Source organism: Ammospiza nelsoni, chromosome 11 (genome assembly GCF_027579445.1).
Source record: "Ammospiza nelsoni isolate bAmmNel1 chromosome 11, bAmmNel1.pri, whole genome shotgun sequence".
Lineage (NCBI taxonomy): Eukaryota > Metazoa > Chordata > Aves > Passeriformes > Passerellidae > Ammospiza > Ammospiza nelsoni.
Genome location: NC_080643.1, coordinates 16,166,421 through 16,184,537, shown reverse-complemented (window position 1 = coordinate 16,184,537; position 18,117 = coordinate 16,166,421). Strand labels below are relative to the sequence as shown.

Below are 18,117 nucleotides of genomic sequence, written 5' to 3'. Positions count from 1 at the left end.
AAATGCACTCTGGTAAACACAAGCTTTCTTTTTTCCTAAATTGTTATACACTTTGAGAGCTCAACAATTAAACAGTCTCTGGTTTCCAGTGGTGATAAACATGAAACACATGTACAAGTATTGACAACTGCTGGTCTTTCTCAAGCAACAATTATGAAAAAAATGAGTAATATGTGTTCTTGTACCTATGTGCATTCTCCCTGGTGAGATCCACAGCAGCCTCCTCTTTGTCCATGGCTATGACTCTGCTCTGGAACAGAAAAAAAAAAACAAATCCACCAAGCAGGTGTCATAACATCAAGATTCCTGAGCAGACATGCTCTGCCAAACATGCAAGATCAAAACTGCCGAGAGACTGCTCACTCTTGGCTCCTGACAGGAACAGCTCCTGAGGAATGCATGCAGGGCATAGGTGGGATCACAGTGATGTGTGTGAAGCACTAAGGTGACTGGAGCTCTCTGCAGCACAGCCAGCAGCCCACCAGAACAGACAACAGAGCCACAGTGACTCACCTCACTGACCTCTCACTGCTCCTGGCAGGGTGAGACTCAGCACTCTGGCCAGTCTGAGTGGCCATGCTGGAAGGTCATGTTGGTGGATTTATCCTTCCTAGCACAGACAGGATCCCTCCTGACACTAACACAACCACTTGGACACTCTGGCATTTTCCATCTGTTATGCAGACACGTTTTACCCAGTTACTCAACTGCACTCCTTAAACAGATTCACTGCCTGTATTGACTGCATGTCCTTGACAGTGTGTCAGGCATTTAAAAGTTCTCCAGCATAATGGTAAGAGACAAGGTTCCACAAAGAGAGATTTGTTTGACCTTCAATTCCACCTTGGGAAAACCACAGACAAAGGCCTACCTTGGTTTTGCTGTGCTTGATGTTTTTTTAAGCACAGATGTTGGTAGGATTTACACAGAGGACACATGCTTGAAGAACCTGCTTGGCATTTGAAGATGATGGAGTGATTTGCCATCATTCCTAAGGGGATTAATTTCATGGTCCCAGGCCAGCACCCACACACATGAAGCTCACCCTTAAGGTGAAGGGCACAGCTGAGACCATAAATGAAAAACTGCTGCTGTTTTCTCAGTACCTTAGTGCCAAATTCTGCCTCAAACACTAAGGAGATTACCCAGAGTGTAACTCCACTTAGCTGTCAGTGTGGCTACCACTAATTCTAATCAGTCAAGGCTCCTTATTTCCCTGGGTACAGCAGTTTGGGCTGGGAAAGGACTGTCATGAAGAATTACAGAGACAGACTGACACAGCTCTTTAAATTAACAAGCAAGGAAAAGAGCATGAAGCTCTTCTCCCAGCTCAGGAAATCAGAGCAATTATACTCTGAAGTCATGAAGCTCAAATATTAACTTTCTCAGGTCACTGGGAGGAGGAACACCCCTTCCATTAGAGGCATCAACCTCTAATTCTTACACAGCAGGGCTTATACTTCTACAAGAGGAGGGGCTGGCCACAGCAATTCTCATTCTAGAGAAGGAACTGCCTGGTCTGCAGTTCTCAGGAGAGGGGAATATTTTTCCCTTGACCACAGGCAATGAGATCTTGGATTCCTTTCTCATTTTCCTGACCAAGACTATCTCCATAAACCTGTTACACACCACAAGAATCAGGGCAAGAAGGGCTTTGGGCACCCAGATCTCAGTCCCCTCCTGCTTTTTTGACTCTTGGGTTGTTACTAGGGAACAGAAAACTACAAAAACATGTGGTTTGGCAGTTGTGGCAGTGAGATTTGCTTGTCTTTTTGATCCCAAGTACTGACACTGCTATGGTAAATCCCTTTCCTATATCATTTAGTCTTCAGTTTCCTAGAGACCAGATCTTCTGATTCACAGCAAGGTGGTTTTTAGAGATGACTGCCCCATAAATTCAACAAATAGAGTGTGTGCCCATGTCTCAGTCCAGGTTAGTATCTTAAACCAACAACCACCATGCTTCAAGGTAAGGTGATTATTAGTGAGCTGCAGCAGCTCAAGAATGAGCACTTCACTTATTTCATTCTGATTATGCCTTTGCTATTCCTGCAGACAGATGGGGACAGGAAGAAATTCCCAAATATCCCTCCTCTACCTAGCAGGAACTTACAGAGCCTGTCAGAGACCTTGTGAGCTGCCAAGGTGCCTTCAGAGAAGTTTGTGACATCTCAGTGAAGATCAGCAGAGTGGGATTGTCCTCTAACACAGGCATCTATTGCACCAGGAGCACTGAAGGGAGCTCACCTGTGGCAGTTTACAGAGCAGACTCAGAGCAATTGCTCCAGAGCCACAGCCAATTTCCAGGATCACAGGATGAGGAACAGGAACTGGGAAACAGAGGGCTGAATTCTCACATTTCTGAAATTCTTCCTCCACAACTAAAGAGACAAGGTCCTAAGAAAACAAACAAACAAAATTACTAAGGGAGTTGTTTTGACTCACACCTTTGTGATCTGAAGACTGAAGTTTAAATTTCTTGACTCTGTACCCAATGTATTTTTGTTGCTAATTTTAAAAACAGATGGTAGTAATGGAACTGACATGCCAGAAGTCACTTCAGCTCCATCTGCCTCACAGGGTGCTTTGATTAGTGACCAAATCCTCAGGATACAATCTCCCACAGATCCTCTGAAATCTTCTAGCACTGTTGGGAAAAACAATAACCAGACAGCTGGAGCACATTATCTTCTGCAACACCATTTACTCCAAGATTTTGGCTTTCAGAATTTGCAAGCTTCAAAACTCAAGATTTCTACACAGTCTCAGTACAGTAGGTGACCAGGAGGCAGTTGCACAGCTCCTGATAGCATCTGAACCAATCCAACCTGCAGATGAAAAGTCAAGGCAATGAGTTACTAAATGATCCAATGAGCAGCTCCCTGCATGGATTTCAGATTGTGGAGTCCTACTACATTTTGTTGCTATAAAGTCACATGGAAAAGATTTTTATCTGTGCTCCTGGATCTGTATGCAGTTCTGCCATGTCTGCCTCCTCCCTCATGTCAATCTTTTCTTTTTTAAATCCCTTTGCCATGTTATATAAAATCCAATACAGCAGGAGAGGTCTCAAAGATTTCTAAGGTTTGTGAAAATGAGATAAAAGAGAAAACACACATGTGCCTCCCTCTGACTGCAGCATGAACTTCCTTTGTTATTCACTGGAGAAAACTGTAAGATGGAAACCTTATGAACACTCTGAGTGCATCAACAGCTCAGCAGTGCCCTCAGCTCCCTCCCATCCTTGTGCTTCCAGGGCACAACAGCACACACAGGCCTTCTGTCCTAGGTGTTCCCTAGGATTCTCTACTTGAGAGGGCTACTCTTGGATCTCTCCTGTAAATCCAGAAAGTTTAACAACATTTACAAAAAATAATTGGCATAAGCTGGAATGTTTAAAAGGAACAAGTCCTGGCAGGCAGGTCAGCTTCTCTGTTAGTTTACAATGGCTTTTGTCAGGAGCCTGAACTGGACAGGCTTGTGCATAAGGGCAGAAGCCTCTCCTTGGATCTCTCATCCTCACTGGGGTGCAGAAAAAGAGATGCCTTGTGCAAAGCTGCAGTACCTCTGAAGAGATTCACACATCCTTCAGGACAGGCCACTCCACATGTGCAGTAAGTGGGAAGGGAGATGCAAACAGGTACAAAAAAGAAGCATTCAGGTAGATGAGCTTTGTTGAACCATCCCTGGAGCAGGCAAGTTTGGGGACTGATATCTAAATATGCTCAGCCAGGGATGAGGAGCCACATGCCCTGCCCTGGTCACCATGTCATTACTGGCATTGCCCTCATATGGGAGTTTTTCCAAGAGCCTCCAAAATCCCAAATTCCTCACTGCTGCTCTGGGATTCCTTCCCTAGACAATTATGGATGAAAACAGTCTCACAGGCTTCCAACCTAGAGGAAACTATTACAGGACTCAGACAGCAAAAGGGAAAAATAAACACCTGAGCTCCCCACTTCTGTGAGAAGAGGCTTTGGCCATTCAAACAGCTCCAGATGAATCAGCCTGGAAAGACTCAGGCACTGCAGACAGCCAGAGACTGCAGCCACAGCTTCCTTTGGCAAAGCAGGTGGGGTGCTGAGGATTCCAAGACCACAGAAGAAAAGGCACACAAAAAATTTGGCTTGGCTATTAAATCACTTCTTTAAATACCAGCCATTTCTGGACACTTACAAACATTTCCTGGAAATCTCCACAGTAACTCAGAACCATCTGTTCCCAGAGTAGCACAAGTTACTGATTACAAATGTCCAAATATGACTTCCATACACTAGGACTATTCTAACCATTTATTAACTTCCTTAAGGTTTCTCATTAGTAATTTCAAGCTTGATGGGTTTGAATGGAATGCCTACTCTACACATTCCACAGTGAAAGCATTTTAGTGTGCTTGCCAAAGCTCCCATTTAAACATGACTGATTTCAGGTTTTACCACATAAAATACAAATAAAATGGGACATTGATATCACTTAGGCTTTGAGTCCTGCTTTCTGACTGCCTTACCTCATTGTCTTGGTTATTTCTTTTCAATTCTTACTGAGGCAAAGGCTGGTTTTCTCATAATACACATTTACCATAACAGTGCAAAAGTATAAGACATAAAAACAATGGGACAACCTAAAGGAATGGCATCATTTTCCAGACATTAGTACCTCACTACAATAAAAGGCTGAATAATTATTTTCAACCTGATTGATTAGCAAAGAAGATGTATTCTAACTGGCAATCAGGAAAATCCAGCAATCATGACACAGAGTATGTCCAGTCATCCCACTCCCATTGCCACTAGGTTTCAGGAATGATTAAATTATCAAAAATTGCTTTGAAACCGTATTCATCAGATTCTTCTCAGTATTTTTCACCTTCTAGCAAATGACCCAGCCAAAATCTGAAATTCTCCAATCACACCATCACCTCCAAAATATCACCACTGGAAATTGATAAATTACAGCACTTTGCAGACCACAGCAGAGCCCCTTTCAAGTCTCATCTTGGGAGATGAAGTATTTCTGGCCAAGTATTACAGTGTTCATACAAAGACTACAAAATAGACAAGTCAGACATTCCCTGCCTTTGCACAAAAATCCTACTGGAACCACAGTGAGGGAAAAGCAACAAAGAGGCTGATGGTGCTAAAAAGAGGAGCCTGGGAGTGGCACAGAGAAACTGGGACTGGGACAACTGCAACTGGCCAAAGGCTGGGATCTCGACTGAGTAGGATACCCCATGTCTTCTCAGACTGAACAGATTCAGAGCACAACACCTGCTAATGCAATGCCAACATTACCAAAAAGCCATTTTAACCATCAGTTTCATCACCAGCTTTGAAGGCTCAGATATGAAGTTACAGAAATTCCAGTGGGAAATAAACAAAAACACTTTGTGACCCAATTCCATATTTGCTCACAGCATGCTAATCACTGGATGGAATGAACTCTCAATTGTGGAGTTATTAACATTCAAATTATTGCTTACAGTGTGAGTCATTATTGTCAGTTACAACCCAACCTACAACAAAAAAAAATTCTGTTAACCAGTACCACAGGTACTGCAGAACTACTTTCATCCTGGAGCCTGGTATCAGACACGTGGGTATCAGTGTCATAATTGTGTCAGAATGGGGAAATGAACATTTTGAAGAATTTTTCTCCTCTAGTCTTTGCAAGAAGCTCCTTCCTGCAGCAAAAGTCAGTTTTGGAAGGAGTGAAGGGACTGAATGGCAAACAGACAGAACCAGAAAGAACCTAAAATCCTCTGCCTGCTTTTGCTAGCAATGGCAGCAAGGTGAAAGGGAAAGAAGGTCCCCTACATGGTTTGGGCAGCCTCATGATGGAGCTGGTGACACCTGCACATTCCATTCCATACACAGGTGAGCAGAGGTGTTGAAACAGCCAGGAGAAAGAGACAGAAGTCATATGGAAAAGTGGATTCAGTAGCCCCTTGAAGTTTTTCCTTGAAGCAAATCTTATGTATGGCCATAAACTAAAACACAAGAAGTTTCAGCTCAACATGCGGAAAAACTTCTTTACATTGATGGTGACAGAGCACTGGAACAGCTGCACAGGGAAGGCACAAAGTCTCCCCTTTGGAGATGTTCCAACCCCACCTGGACACATTCCTGTGTCACCTGCAGCAGGTGACCCTGCCTTGGCAGGGGGACTGGACTGGATGATCTGCAGAGGTTCCTTCCAACCCCAATTGTTCTGTCATTCTGTGATTACCCTGTGCTTACATGTACAGGGGACACAAGTATTTCCTTCTCATGCTACCTAACTTCCAGCACTCAAGAGGCTCTCAAGTTTTTGTCCCTTAGCCAAATCACTCAAATGCTGTTCTCACCTTGTGGTTCCAGGAAATCTTGCTTCACTGCCAGATTCACCCTAAGTTCACACTGTCCTTTATTTGGGCTCCACCCCCCACCTTCTCTTTGAGTGCAACAAATGCAACACTTTGTGAACACCTCCAGCTTCCCCTGAGCCTCTGCCTCACCCTTCCACCCACAAGTGTGGTTCCCCAAGGCCCCCAGCACCCTCTCTGCTCTCACAGGCTCTTGGTGTCACCTCTGCCCTGTGGCCAGGGCTCTGGTTCACTGCATTTCTTGGAACTGCAGCTGCACAAAGCAGTGAGAGGCCAGGGGCTGCCAGCACCCAAAGCACAGAGGCTGCACAGCTGCAGCCCAGGCAGAACCAGCACAGGTTCAGCTGGGTTCCAGCCCTGAGACAGTCAGGAGGAGGCAGCAGAGGCTCCTGGGCTCAAGGCTGGCTGCAGAGCCGAGCACAGCGACAGAGCTGAGGGGATCCTCTACTCCAGCCCAGCACCTGGGAAGGGCCCATCAGATGTTTTTGCCATCAAAAAGGACAAACTAACTAAATAAAACAAGAGGAAGTGAGGAACAGGAAAGGCAAGGGTGGAAGTCACAAACTGCTACTGCATTCCCAACAAACACCCTTTTTCCATGCCCCAGGGGAAAGCAGGGAAGACAAAGTTCCAGGGGTAAGAGCCAGGGTGGCAGGAGACTCTAAATTCCCAGGTCACTAAGCTGAAGAAAGAAAGCAAAAAAAACCCAGAAAAACCCTGATAACCTTCTCTCTGTTCTCTCTCACTTCCTGGGAATGTTTCACTTATCTGTGCGCTTTCCAGAAACTTCTATTCTCAGAATCCAGGACTTTCCATAGAACCTGATCTGATATTAACCCAATCACCTCTCCCATCTTGTTTGCCCAGTTGGCTCCCAATCAGCACATGACAAACACCAGGAAGCCAAGCTGGAAACCCAACTCCATGGCAATGGCCCTAGAAAATCCCTGCCAGTCCCACTTCCAAAACCAAGCCATCAAACCAGCCCACTGCTTCATGGCAGGCAGGGCTTTTGTCCTGGGCTCTTCTGCCTGGCACTATAGCAGGAAAGAGAAAAATCACAGAATATTCTGAGCTGGAAGGGACCCACGAGGATCACTGAGTCCAGCTCTGAAAAGAATGGCCCATGTGGGGATCAAACCCATGGAAGTCCCACTATAAATGAATGGGAATCAAAGCACCTGAGTAACTCCAGAGGAGCCACTGATCCTGAGAGAAAGGGTGGCTTTAGGCATTGGCAATGACACACAAGCATGTCAAAGCACACCCAGTACTGAGGAAGGGGTTTGGCTTTGGTCACACAGCAGCTGCTCCTGATGTCAGGGCACATGCCACGTGCTGCTTCATCTGCTGGAGCAGAGGCTGTGACAGCACCCAGGAATGACTCTACCAACAGGCAGCAACCCATCTGTGCTCGTGCCCAAGAGAAATCACCACGGCTGTCACATCTAAATTTAGCCATGCCTGGGGACAAGAGTGGATCCAAGTTGCTGTGTACTGCCCATACCTCAGGTGTCCAGCACTGAGCTCTAGCCAGGCACACCTCTCCAGATCAAAGGAGGTTTCCTTTGCTTTCTCTGCAGATACAGGTACTGACCACTGCCAGACACAGCATCTGGACAGAAGCACAAGTCTAGCTTGCTAATCTCTAGCTCTAGTTACTTGGATGTTTGAAAAGAGCTTGGGGGAGGAAAAGGATTTTTCTCCCCCTCATGAGGGAATCTGCTTGAGTCCCATCTGTCACAGCCATTTTAAAGCTTGTTTTTCTCCAGTTTTAGTCCTACTTCCTGCTTTCACTGCTGATGAGCTACAGGACTCACTGGAAATGCATGGAAACAGGAGACTCTTTCAATCACAATAGGGAGATTAAACCCCCCCCAAAATACAGGCATTAACAACAGGGACCTCTGTGAGAATGCATTAGAAAAGTCTATATAAGTTAACCTGGGGGACAGGCTTGTGCATGACTTAAAAGAACAGCTGCTGCTTTCCTTGTCTTCAGAACAAATTTTAGCTTTAAATTTCCATTTTTTGTCTGTCCTGAAAATCAGCAGCTTGGAAGAAATTCTCTGCATTAGCAGAGTCTTGTTTTCTTCATAGGAAGCCAGCAGAAACTACCACCACAGTTCATCTTGGCCAGTCAGCCAGGGACAACCCTGTTTCTTCCATCATTTCCTTTTGAACAAGAAGAAATCTGTCCGGGGAAAACATTCTGTCCTGATTTTCAAGTGGCCAGCAATAGACTCTTGCTATGCTGTTTCAGCATTTAATTACACTCTCTGCTGAGATGTGCACCTTTTCTTCTGCCCTGCATTTATAGTGCTTATTATACACTTGTCTGTGAACCAGAGAGACTTCAGTTTTCAAATTCCTGCTGTCTGTGCCAGATAATTTACCCCTAAGCTTGTCTCTGATGAGCTACACACTCTTCAACAACAAGGCAGACTTTTTCAACCTATTAATCCACACAGTGTTTTTTCTCCAAATCTAATTTTCCACTTCTTCCTCAAGCAGCCAGTAACATAACTGGACATAATAGTTCTGCAGCTATTCCACTACTGCAATACTCATTATTTGATGCTGCTACGTGCACGTGGCATTCCCCTGTCCCACATGCAAGGATCCCATCAGCCCACTGGGCAGCAAAAAGTGGGTGCTCCTGGTCAGCCCATATCCCTGAGACACTGGCAATCCCAAATCTTTCTCCAAGCCCTTCTGGCAGCACAAGTGCCTCAGCCACAAGGCACAGGCTGCTTTACATGATCCTTGTGCCTAGCTCAAAGGGCAATTCCAATTGCTCTGCTCCCTTTGCGACCTCCATTCCCCAGCCTCTGTGCCACAGCCCACCTGCAGAAAATATTTTTCTCCTCCAACACACGGATGAAGTATTGTCTATCATATGGGCAAAATCTGATCTGTGAGGCCACAACAGCAATGCTCCATCTTTAGCACATTTGCTTACAGGTCTATTTTGACAGATAGCAGATAATTTTTGATTTATTAAATAATGCTCTACTGTATTTATGTTTAATATGCCTTATACAAGTCTACACATCTCTCAAGAAAGGGCCTTAAGCTATGTCAAGACAGGGCACTATTACCCTTTTCACCTCCCAGACTGGGAAGCCCATTACAGAGAAAGGGGATGCAGCCTTCCCTGGAAGAGACAACTGCTCAGAGGCAAAACTATGAAAAAAGCCAATCTTCTGACTTTTGATTAATGGCTGTACTCACTAGACAGTGTGACCTTCAGACCTTTCCAAGAAGTATCCATCTGTGGTAAAGAAATTACAGAAATGAAAGGACATTTCTGAATCAAAGGCTTCCTTTCAGCACTGATTGGAACAGAAAATGTGTCACTGCTTTGACATAAAACACTGGAGAGAGAAAGGACCCACCTTGCAATCTGTTTATTTGCATATACAGGTCAGGAAAAGAAAACTCTCCCTTCTCTGTGTGCTGGACCTTCTTGAAAGTTCAATGATTATGTTTATCTAGAAGTTAAACTTCATTAAAGGTTTCTCTGAGCCAATCGTTGACTAAAGTGTTTTCACAGAACACCCCACACAATGAATGCCATTCCACAGGCAGGTGCAAGTAAACAGCATTGACTTCAGCTTTCAAGCATGTAATTATAGAAAAGAAACAACTTATTTTGGGAAACAAACAAAAGAGCTTAAAAATCACAGGTGGAAAAAGAACAGACAGAGACATAACTAAAAACTACAAATGCTGTAGTGAATTATTTAAGTGTTATACAGTAAAAACCGAAAGTTTTTCCTGTATGCTTAAACCACCAGGCAGCACCGAAGCAAAGAATATACTTTTCCCACCTACAACACAAGATTTGCTGTCACATGATGCCAGGCAGGTGAGACACAGACAGACTCTAAAGAGGATTAAACAATCAGTGGGGGACAGATCCATTAGCAATCACGAAGCAGGATGGCCCCAAATCCAGCTTTGGCTAAGAACACTCCTTAACTGCTGACTGTCAAGAGAAGAAGGGACCCTTCCCCACCCACCTTTTCTCTTGGCATTTCGTTCCCGCCATCTGCTATAGGAGCTATCAATAGCTGCAAAGCACAAACGATGGCCATTTTTCCCCACTGAGCAATTAAGCCTGTTCAGAACCATGAGAAACCCCGGGATAATGGCTGGGAAATGGAACAATCAGGAACTCGCAGAGCGTGAGCCTGGAGCGCCCTCTGGGGGTACGAGGCGGGCGTGCAGCGTATCCCACACCCCTCCCTGGAGGCGGCCTGACCGAGCCAAAGCAGGACCAGAGAGCCTGCAGTCACCCGCAAAAAAGGAATGACATATCCACGGCTGGTTCAATACTCCTCCTCTTTGTCCTGTTTCTCCCAAAGCAAGAACTTGAACTTCTTGCAAAGAAGCAAAATTTTCAACTTCTAAAATTTCAGAAGTTCAAAAAAATACTTGCTTCGTATTGACCTTGGAAAAAGGTCTTTCTTCTCCATTACTAGTGAGGGAGCAGTGTTGAGAGAGGGATGCCTTGACATTACAATAATCACCTAACAAAGATAACTCATTGTGCACACCCCATAACTTTGGTTCAAACTTCCCCAGTGCAGGAGCCTGGCTCTGGTGCCACGGGAGGAAAGGTGGGAGGATGCTGAGTTCCGAAGGGCCTCCCAAACCCACTCAGCACTCTCAGCAGCCAGTCCAAAGCTTTCCTCCCTGACTAGGACCTGCTCTTTCCCTGCTTCTGGCTGCCTGTCCCCTTCCAGCCAGATTCCCATGGAGCAGCAGAACAAAGCCACATGTGCTGCACAAACATTCCCGCAGGGGGAGAACAGGAGAGGGCTCAGCTACCAGAGAGAACCAAACAGATCACATGGGGGCAAATTTCACACAGGACAGACTAAGGCAGACAAGGGAGCTTCTCTCTCTGCGTGTGTCTCTGTCCCCAGGCCTGAAACAATGCTCGTGGTTTGGGTCATGCTGTGTTTAATTTCATGCCACTACCAAGGCCCTGGAGCAAGAGTCATAACCCTAACATGTGTGTCATAAACATGGCTTCCCTTCTCCTCGGACTCAAACCAACATGCAGGAGCACCTGCAGATGCTACAAACAGAAAATTAGGAAGAAAATTTTGAAGCTGCCTGTGTATCTGCACTGAGTCAGTTTAGGGAGTCACATTTTCTCAGCCAGAAACAAGACACGTGGCTTGTGTGTGCAGCCACAGATAAACTTGAACCTGGGATAACAATTAACTGCTTCCTAAAGAACAGAAATTATCTGGTGAAAAGTTTCAGCACTGCTACTTTTAATAACACTGCAGACAAATTCTAAACAAAAGGTAAGCAACAGATGCAAAGAACTTTAACATTTCTGAAAGCAGGTACTTGCACTGCAGTTTTCAAGTCCAGTGAAGGCTGAAAAAAATTACTCTGATGAAACAAAACATAGACAAAGCCCAACCCAAACCCATCACACAAAGTCAGAAATTACTAGCCTTTCTTCCAGCAGAAGGAAAGGATCTGGACACCACTTTGTGCACAGGTTACACACAGGACACAGCTCCTGGAAGCAGCACCAGTCTACAGCCATGTCCTGCCAGGTGCTGCTCAATAGCTGGATTTTGTCCCCATGGCTCTCCTGTCACAGGAACCTCCCCAGCACATCACAAGCAAACTCTCCACTGCCCATAGAGTTCCACTCCTGAATCATTATCATGAACTTCTGGTCTTCTGCAATAAACGTGCTAAAAATGTGCCTTCATAGTAAGTCAAGTGACACAACAAATAAAGTTTTGCCAGAGACAAGTCTGGGTTAAGCTGTTTACAGTCCATTTTTGCACCAGGGTATGTTCAGTGGTTTCAAACACAGCACTGCACTCCATTTTGGGCCAGCAGAGATGCTTTTACAAAAATCAGGCATCTGGGCTCAATTAACAACATTCTCAAGCATTGGCCAGCCCAGCTTCCACCCCACACAATAGGTCTTTGTTTTGAGCCTGGCACTGCATGGGGTGAAGAACCAGAGCACAACTCCAGAGGAAGCCTCACCAGAAGATATTTTGACTTGCAGAACATACAAGTTTTCCCTGATTTCAATGCTCCCTTTGCATCCATGAACTAATTGGGATTTGGAGGTTGGAAATACTCTCTTGAATCATCCAGAGCAGAAATACTGTTGACAATAACAAAGGCAACCATTGCTGGCTCCAACTGGCAAAATTATTCCTTGGAGTTCCATCTCCAAACTCAATCACTACAGAATGATCAACCCCATCCAGGCAGAGAGCTCCCAGCTTCTCTGGACACAAGTGTCAGCACTATGACTTAGGGCCCAGAAGATTCTCCATGAGGTGCTGCTCATGTCCCACACCAAACCAACACTCTGGTTCTAAATATTCTTCCTCTCTGTGATTTGAGAGGATGTCTATGCTGTAGCTGTGCTGATTCCCACTAAATGCTCTGGAACCTCCTCATGGATTTCAATAGAACCCTTTTCTTTAAAGGGCACAATAGAAGCACAGGTTGTCTTTGTCCTTAAATTTCTGTTTAACTTTTGCAGATTACAACAGGCAAATAACTGAAGAAAGGACTACTAGACTGAAACAGGTTTAAGTTTCTGGGACTCATCTCCATCTCCAGAAGTTAACACAGGCTCCAAAGGAAAACAAATTCTCAGAAGGTAAAAAAAACCCTAAACCAATCCAAAATAAAACCAAACAAAAACTCATCTTGTAAATCCTAAGCTTCCTGAGGACTAGTGAACACAAAGGTTTCCTTGCTAGGATGGCCCATGTGCTGAAAGTGAAACTAGGCTACTGTCAGGACAAGTGTCACCATGTAGATCTTAAGCTCTTCCATAGCAGTAGGAATGCTGGGGAACACAGGAGTTTTAACTTGGTCATGTATGGCTCTCCTTTGCATTCTTATGACTGACAGTCACATTTAGTTCCAGCCCAGCTCAGAACTTACCTTTCAGTTTCCTGTATTTGTCCAGAAACCACCACAGAGCCATGAGATGGAGGGTAGCTGCCACTTCCTACCAGCCAGCACATGGACACTCAGGCTCTCTGGATTGCATTACTGTTTTCCTGCTATTGCAGGGTTCTGCTGGCAACCTCTAGACCATGTTTAGATTCCTGTACACTCTAAGCCACTGGGATATAGCAATAGATGTTTTGAACTTCTCAGGAGTCCTTACTATTGCAGAACTAAGGAAAGCAAAGCCACATCCTTCCATCAATTGCAATTGATTTCTGTGTAATTAAGAGATACATCAGCTTGCAGCATCCCTTCCTCTGAGGCAGGAGGCAAAGGTTACTAGCATCAGCTCCAGATCACAAGCTTTGAACCACCCCCATTCTAAAAGAAGTGGAGTGATGTGATTTCCCCACCACTGCAGCCTCACAGCACACAGGATGCCTTCACAGCAACGCCCTGATTGTATCGTGCCATGTACCTCACACATCCAAGCCCGTCCCCACCACATTCCCCACATCCATACCTCTGTTTCAGGCCGTGGAATAAACACTGGGGGTCTCATCTGCAGGGTCAGCTCCTGGAAGTCCCACTCTCCAAGCACGTACTGCACTGGCATCCTGCAGTGGGCAAGGGGAGCGTGAGCGCTCAGGGGCTGCGCTGGGTGAGCGGAGGCGCTCCCATGGCACCCTGCTTTCCTCCCTGCTCACCACAGCCCCTGCCCAGGGCCAGCAACTGCATCAGCAATGTGCATGTGCACACTGAGGGAGCAGGGCAGCTCCCTGCCCACAGCCCAGTCTGTCACACTGAGGGAGCAGGGCAGCCCCCTGCCCACAGCCCAGTCTGTCACACTGAGGGAGCAGGGCAGCCCCCTGCCCACAGCCCAGTCTGTCACACTGAGGGAGCATGGGCAGCTCCCTGCCCACAGCCCAGTCTGTCACACTGAGGGAGCATGGGCAGCTCCCTGCCCACAGCCCAATCTGACATCAAGCACTGGAACTGGGAACTACAGGTCAGTCAGCCTCACCTTGGTACTGGAGAAAGTGAGGAACAGAGAGTCCTCAAGGCTGTGTCCAAACATGCCAAGGGCAGGAAGGTGACTGAGACTGATCAGCACAGATGCACAAAGGGGAAATCACTCTTGAGTGAGCTGATAGTCACCCATGACACAATGACCAGTCTGATGTATCAAAACCAGATCTTGACCTTCCCTGGGGTTCTGACACTGTCTCCCATAACATCCTCATGTACAAGTTGATGCAGTACAGACTGGATAAATGAGGTGGGCAGGAAACAGAATAGTCAGGCTTGGAAGGCTGATTTCAGCAGCACAAGGCTCAACTGAAGGCTGATTTCTAGTGGAGTACCCCAGGATCAATATCCCACCTTACTGGTCTGGCTGAAGGGACAGAGCCCCCTTGGCAAGCCTGCAGTGACAGAATTGGGAGGAGTGGCTAACAGGCCAGATGGGTGTGCAAATTTTCAGAGAGACCTCTGGAGAAATGGGCTGACAGGAGTCTCATAAAAATCAGCAGGGAGTAATATGAAATCATAAACTGGGGAGGAATAACTCCATGCACCAGTACAGGCTGGGGCCTGACCAACTGGACAGTGACCTTGCAGGTGGATAAGCTGTGCCCCTCATTTGAATCACCATGAGAGACCACCACAGCACAGCTGACATGTGAGCTGCCTCCCTCTGCTGCCTTTCTCCTGGCTGCTTTAGGCTGAAGGAAAGCCCTCCAAAGGAACAGGTACAGGACGATGCTCCTACCTTTGGAGCCGCTTGTGGCTCAGCTGCTGGATTTGCTCCTGCTGCAGTGCTGTAAGTGGAGTGTGGAGGCTTTTGGAATCCAGACTCTGAAACTGAAGACAAAGTCACTTTAAAACCTGCCCACCTGTGCCACTGGAGGGTCCTCTGCCACGGGCATCCTCAGGGTGACTGGCAAACACAATTGCCTGGGACTGCTAGAAACCAGCTGGACAGCCATCAGAAGAATTTATCTGCATGTTTAGAAACAAATCTTTACTACTGTTCTTCTGCTACTTTTTGGGGTTCACAAGAACAATTAAAATTAAGAATCACTTCATCAGGCAAGTGAGGGTGGATGTTTATGTTACACTTCAGAGTCTGCAAAAGAGATCCCTGAGTGTTCTACTGGCAATAACACACTACCCCTCACCCCCTCTGCCATCTAAGGGAGGATAAGTTGTTCTACTTACTCTAAATGAGATAAAAAGGCATGAGATTCAATTAAAATGAAGAAGCAAGAAGCACATACAGATCTTACTCTTTTCCTATTACTTAACTGTTTTTGCTCCCAGGACAAATGACACAATATATTGACTGGATTCTCGTGCTTCAGGGATCCCGTTTGTCTCGAACTCCTTCTGCCAATAGTTGACCATATCAGTGGCAGTCATGAGCCCAGGTCCTGCACTGCAGCTATGCCTCAGAAACATCTGCTTTGGACTGAGCACAGCACCTTTCCTTGGAGTCCCCAGTCCTGGCACACACTGGGCTGGGAGGCTCAACAACTTCCTGAGCAGTGGATGGGTGAGGCAACTCATTGTGGTGAAGTTTCTGGCTTCCACACCTGTTCCTCGTTGCTACCTACTGATCTGTCAGTGCTGAGATTCACCTGGTGCTACCACAGGTCACTGGCTAAGCACCAGCTGACCACAGTCTGTGGGTTCTCCACAGGACAGCATTTGCAGCTCTTCTGGGCTAGAAAACAAGGCAAGAGAAGAGTGTGAGTTCCTTGGGATACTAAATAACAGGTTCCCCCCCCCCGACAGAATGCAGAGTGCTTGCCCTAATCCCAGCCCACAAGGACAAAGCCAATTACACCGTACCAGTAACAAAGGACTATGCCCAAAAAAGACTCTTGTGCCAGCCAACAAGCCAAGCCCTGCTTCTTCCAAGAGCTGCCACCTCCAGAGGTCAGAGGCCAGTCTGTGCCCATGGCAGGGCAGAAGTGAGCTGCCCACACACAGGCACAGCTCTGCTGCCCGCCCTGGGTCCCAGAAAGCCACTGACACACCGACCTTCAGCTCCAGTCCCTGGCTCTCCACCCCACAGGTAGGTCACCCTGGTGTCCCTGGAGGAAGACCTTCAGTCTCTCCTAGATGATTTCTTTTATTCCTCTCTCTCTTCATAAATCACAAGTCAGAGGTTGGCAGAGATGCTCACAGAAGACCTGGACTTCATGGATCAAGGGTGTTTTACACTGTTACCATCCCCAGAGGGCAAACAAGGGGGACAGAGCCAGAGCTGAACTGTGAAGAGCAGAGAAAGGAGAAAACCTCACAACATAATAGAGGGAAGAGAAACACTTGAAAGATGGAAAGGTTAGAAGGGACAAACCCTGCTAGAGGGAAGTCGGTCTCCTAAAGGAGAGAAGAGGCAGAGCCAGACAGAGGGGGAATAAAAACAAACAAGATGACTGCAGGAGACAAAGGAAATGAAACCTTACAAAACAGCTGCTGCATATCCCACTTGGAACTGTTCGAGACAAACAGAACAACAACCACATTTTCCTGCTGTGGTCCATGAGAAATGAGGGCCCCTCTCTTTTCTGACTCACAGTCCCCGGAGCAACTATGGCTTTCCCTGAGCACTCATTGCCATTCCTCTATTGATGGCTGCTTTTCAACACGGTCTCAGAGAGGCCACAACCTCCTCTACTCCAATTTCTCCCAAAAACCATCACACAAACAACTACTGAGCAGCTGGCAGCTGCCCCCTAGGAATGCTGCTGCGGGGAAAGCTGGAGAGACCAACTGGGCTCCAGCCTGGCAGGCACTGGCACCACAGTCCTGCTCCTGCTGCACAGGGAAACCCTGGAACAGTCAGGCCTCCACTGCCCTCCTCTGTAAAATAACAGCCCAGGGAAGCAGCAGAAGGAATACCCTGCAGCAAAGATCTCCAGATTGTCTTACCTGCTCCCTCCTGGCAAAGGGATGGATGCTCTAAGAGCCCAAGGATCCCATTTTCACCATCTGTGTTACATTCAGCAGGCAGACAAACAGCCCCCATGAAAATGTGCCTTTATGTAAGGTCTGTCAGCTACAGTATCTATTTGGGAAGCTTCCCACTGCAAGGCTCTATTTACTGCTACAAGAGAAACACTAAAAGAATAAAACATTACCAACCATTACCGTTCCAAGGGAGGCAGAGAAGACTTTAATTGGCCGAGGCTGAAACAATTTGCACAGAAATACAGAACTGATGGGGTTAGAAGGGACCTTTGGAGATCATCCAGTCCAATTTCCCAACCAAGGAAGGTGACACAGAAACACGGCCAGGTGGGTTTAGTGTATCTCCAGAGAAGGAAACTGCATGAGCCCCCTGAGCAGCCTATTCCAGTGCCCTGCCACCCTCAGCATAAAGAAGCTCTTCCTAATGTTGAGGTGAAACTTCTTTTTACTTTATGGCCAGTACTCCTCATCCTGTTGCTGAGCACCACCCTCTTGACAAACTCCTTTGAGTACTTATATTAACGAGATCCCCCCTCACTTTTCTCTGGACTAAACAGGCTCAGCTCCTGCGGTCTCTCCTCACAAGACACGTACTTCAGACCTTTCATCTTTGTTGCCCTCTGCTGGATCCTCTCCAGTAGCTCCTTGTTTTGTCTCCCTTAATAAAGGAGACCAGCTACTTATGTAAAATCTCTGCATGCTACTTCTTGGTACAAATACCTCTCCAGTACACAGGGAGGAAGCAATTTCCCTTTCCCCTCTGCAGTTCCGTGGTTTTGTCCTTTCAGCCCCGGCTCCCTCTCCCTGTAGCCTCA

General features: G+C 46.5%; 1 protein-coding gene across 2 annotated transcripts in view; it reads right to left on the bottom strand.

Moving 5' to 3' along the window:
* Nucleotides 1-18,117, bottom strand: part of HEMK1 (HemK methyltransferase family member 1) — a 25,315-nt gene extending 7,198 nt beyond the window's left edge. Inside the window, exons 1-5 of one of the 2 annotated variants that reach the window (XM_059480461.1) lie at nt 18,023-18,117; nt 15,096-15,187; nt 13,848-13,941; nt 2,248-2,397; nt 186-250 (exon numbers count right to left, since the gene is read on the bottom strand). In XM_059480461.1, the coding sequence (XP_059336444.1) occupies nt 186-250; nt 2,248-2,397; nt 13,848-13,940 (308 nt within the window). In that variant the 5' untranslated portion in view covers nt 13,941; nt 15,096-15,187; nt 18,023-18,117. Of the gene's footprint in view, nt 1-185; nt 251-2,247; nt 2,398-13,847; nt 13,942-15,095; nt 15,188-15,631; nt 15,936-18,022 lie in introns of those variants that run through there. The other variant, XM_059480460.1, reaches the window with a different exon arrangement.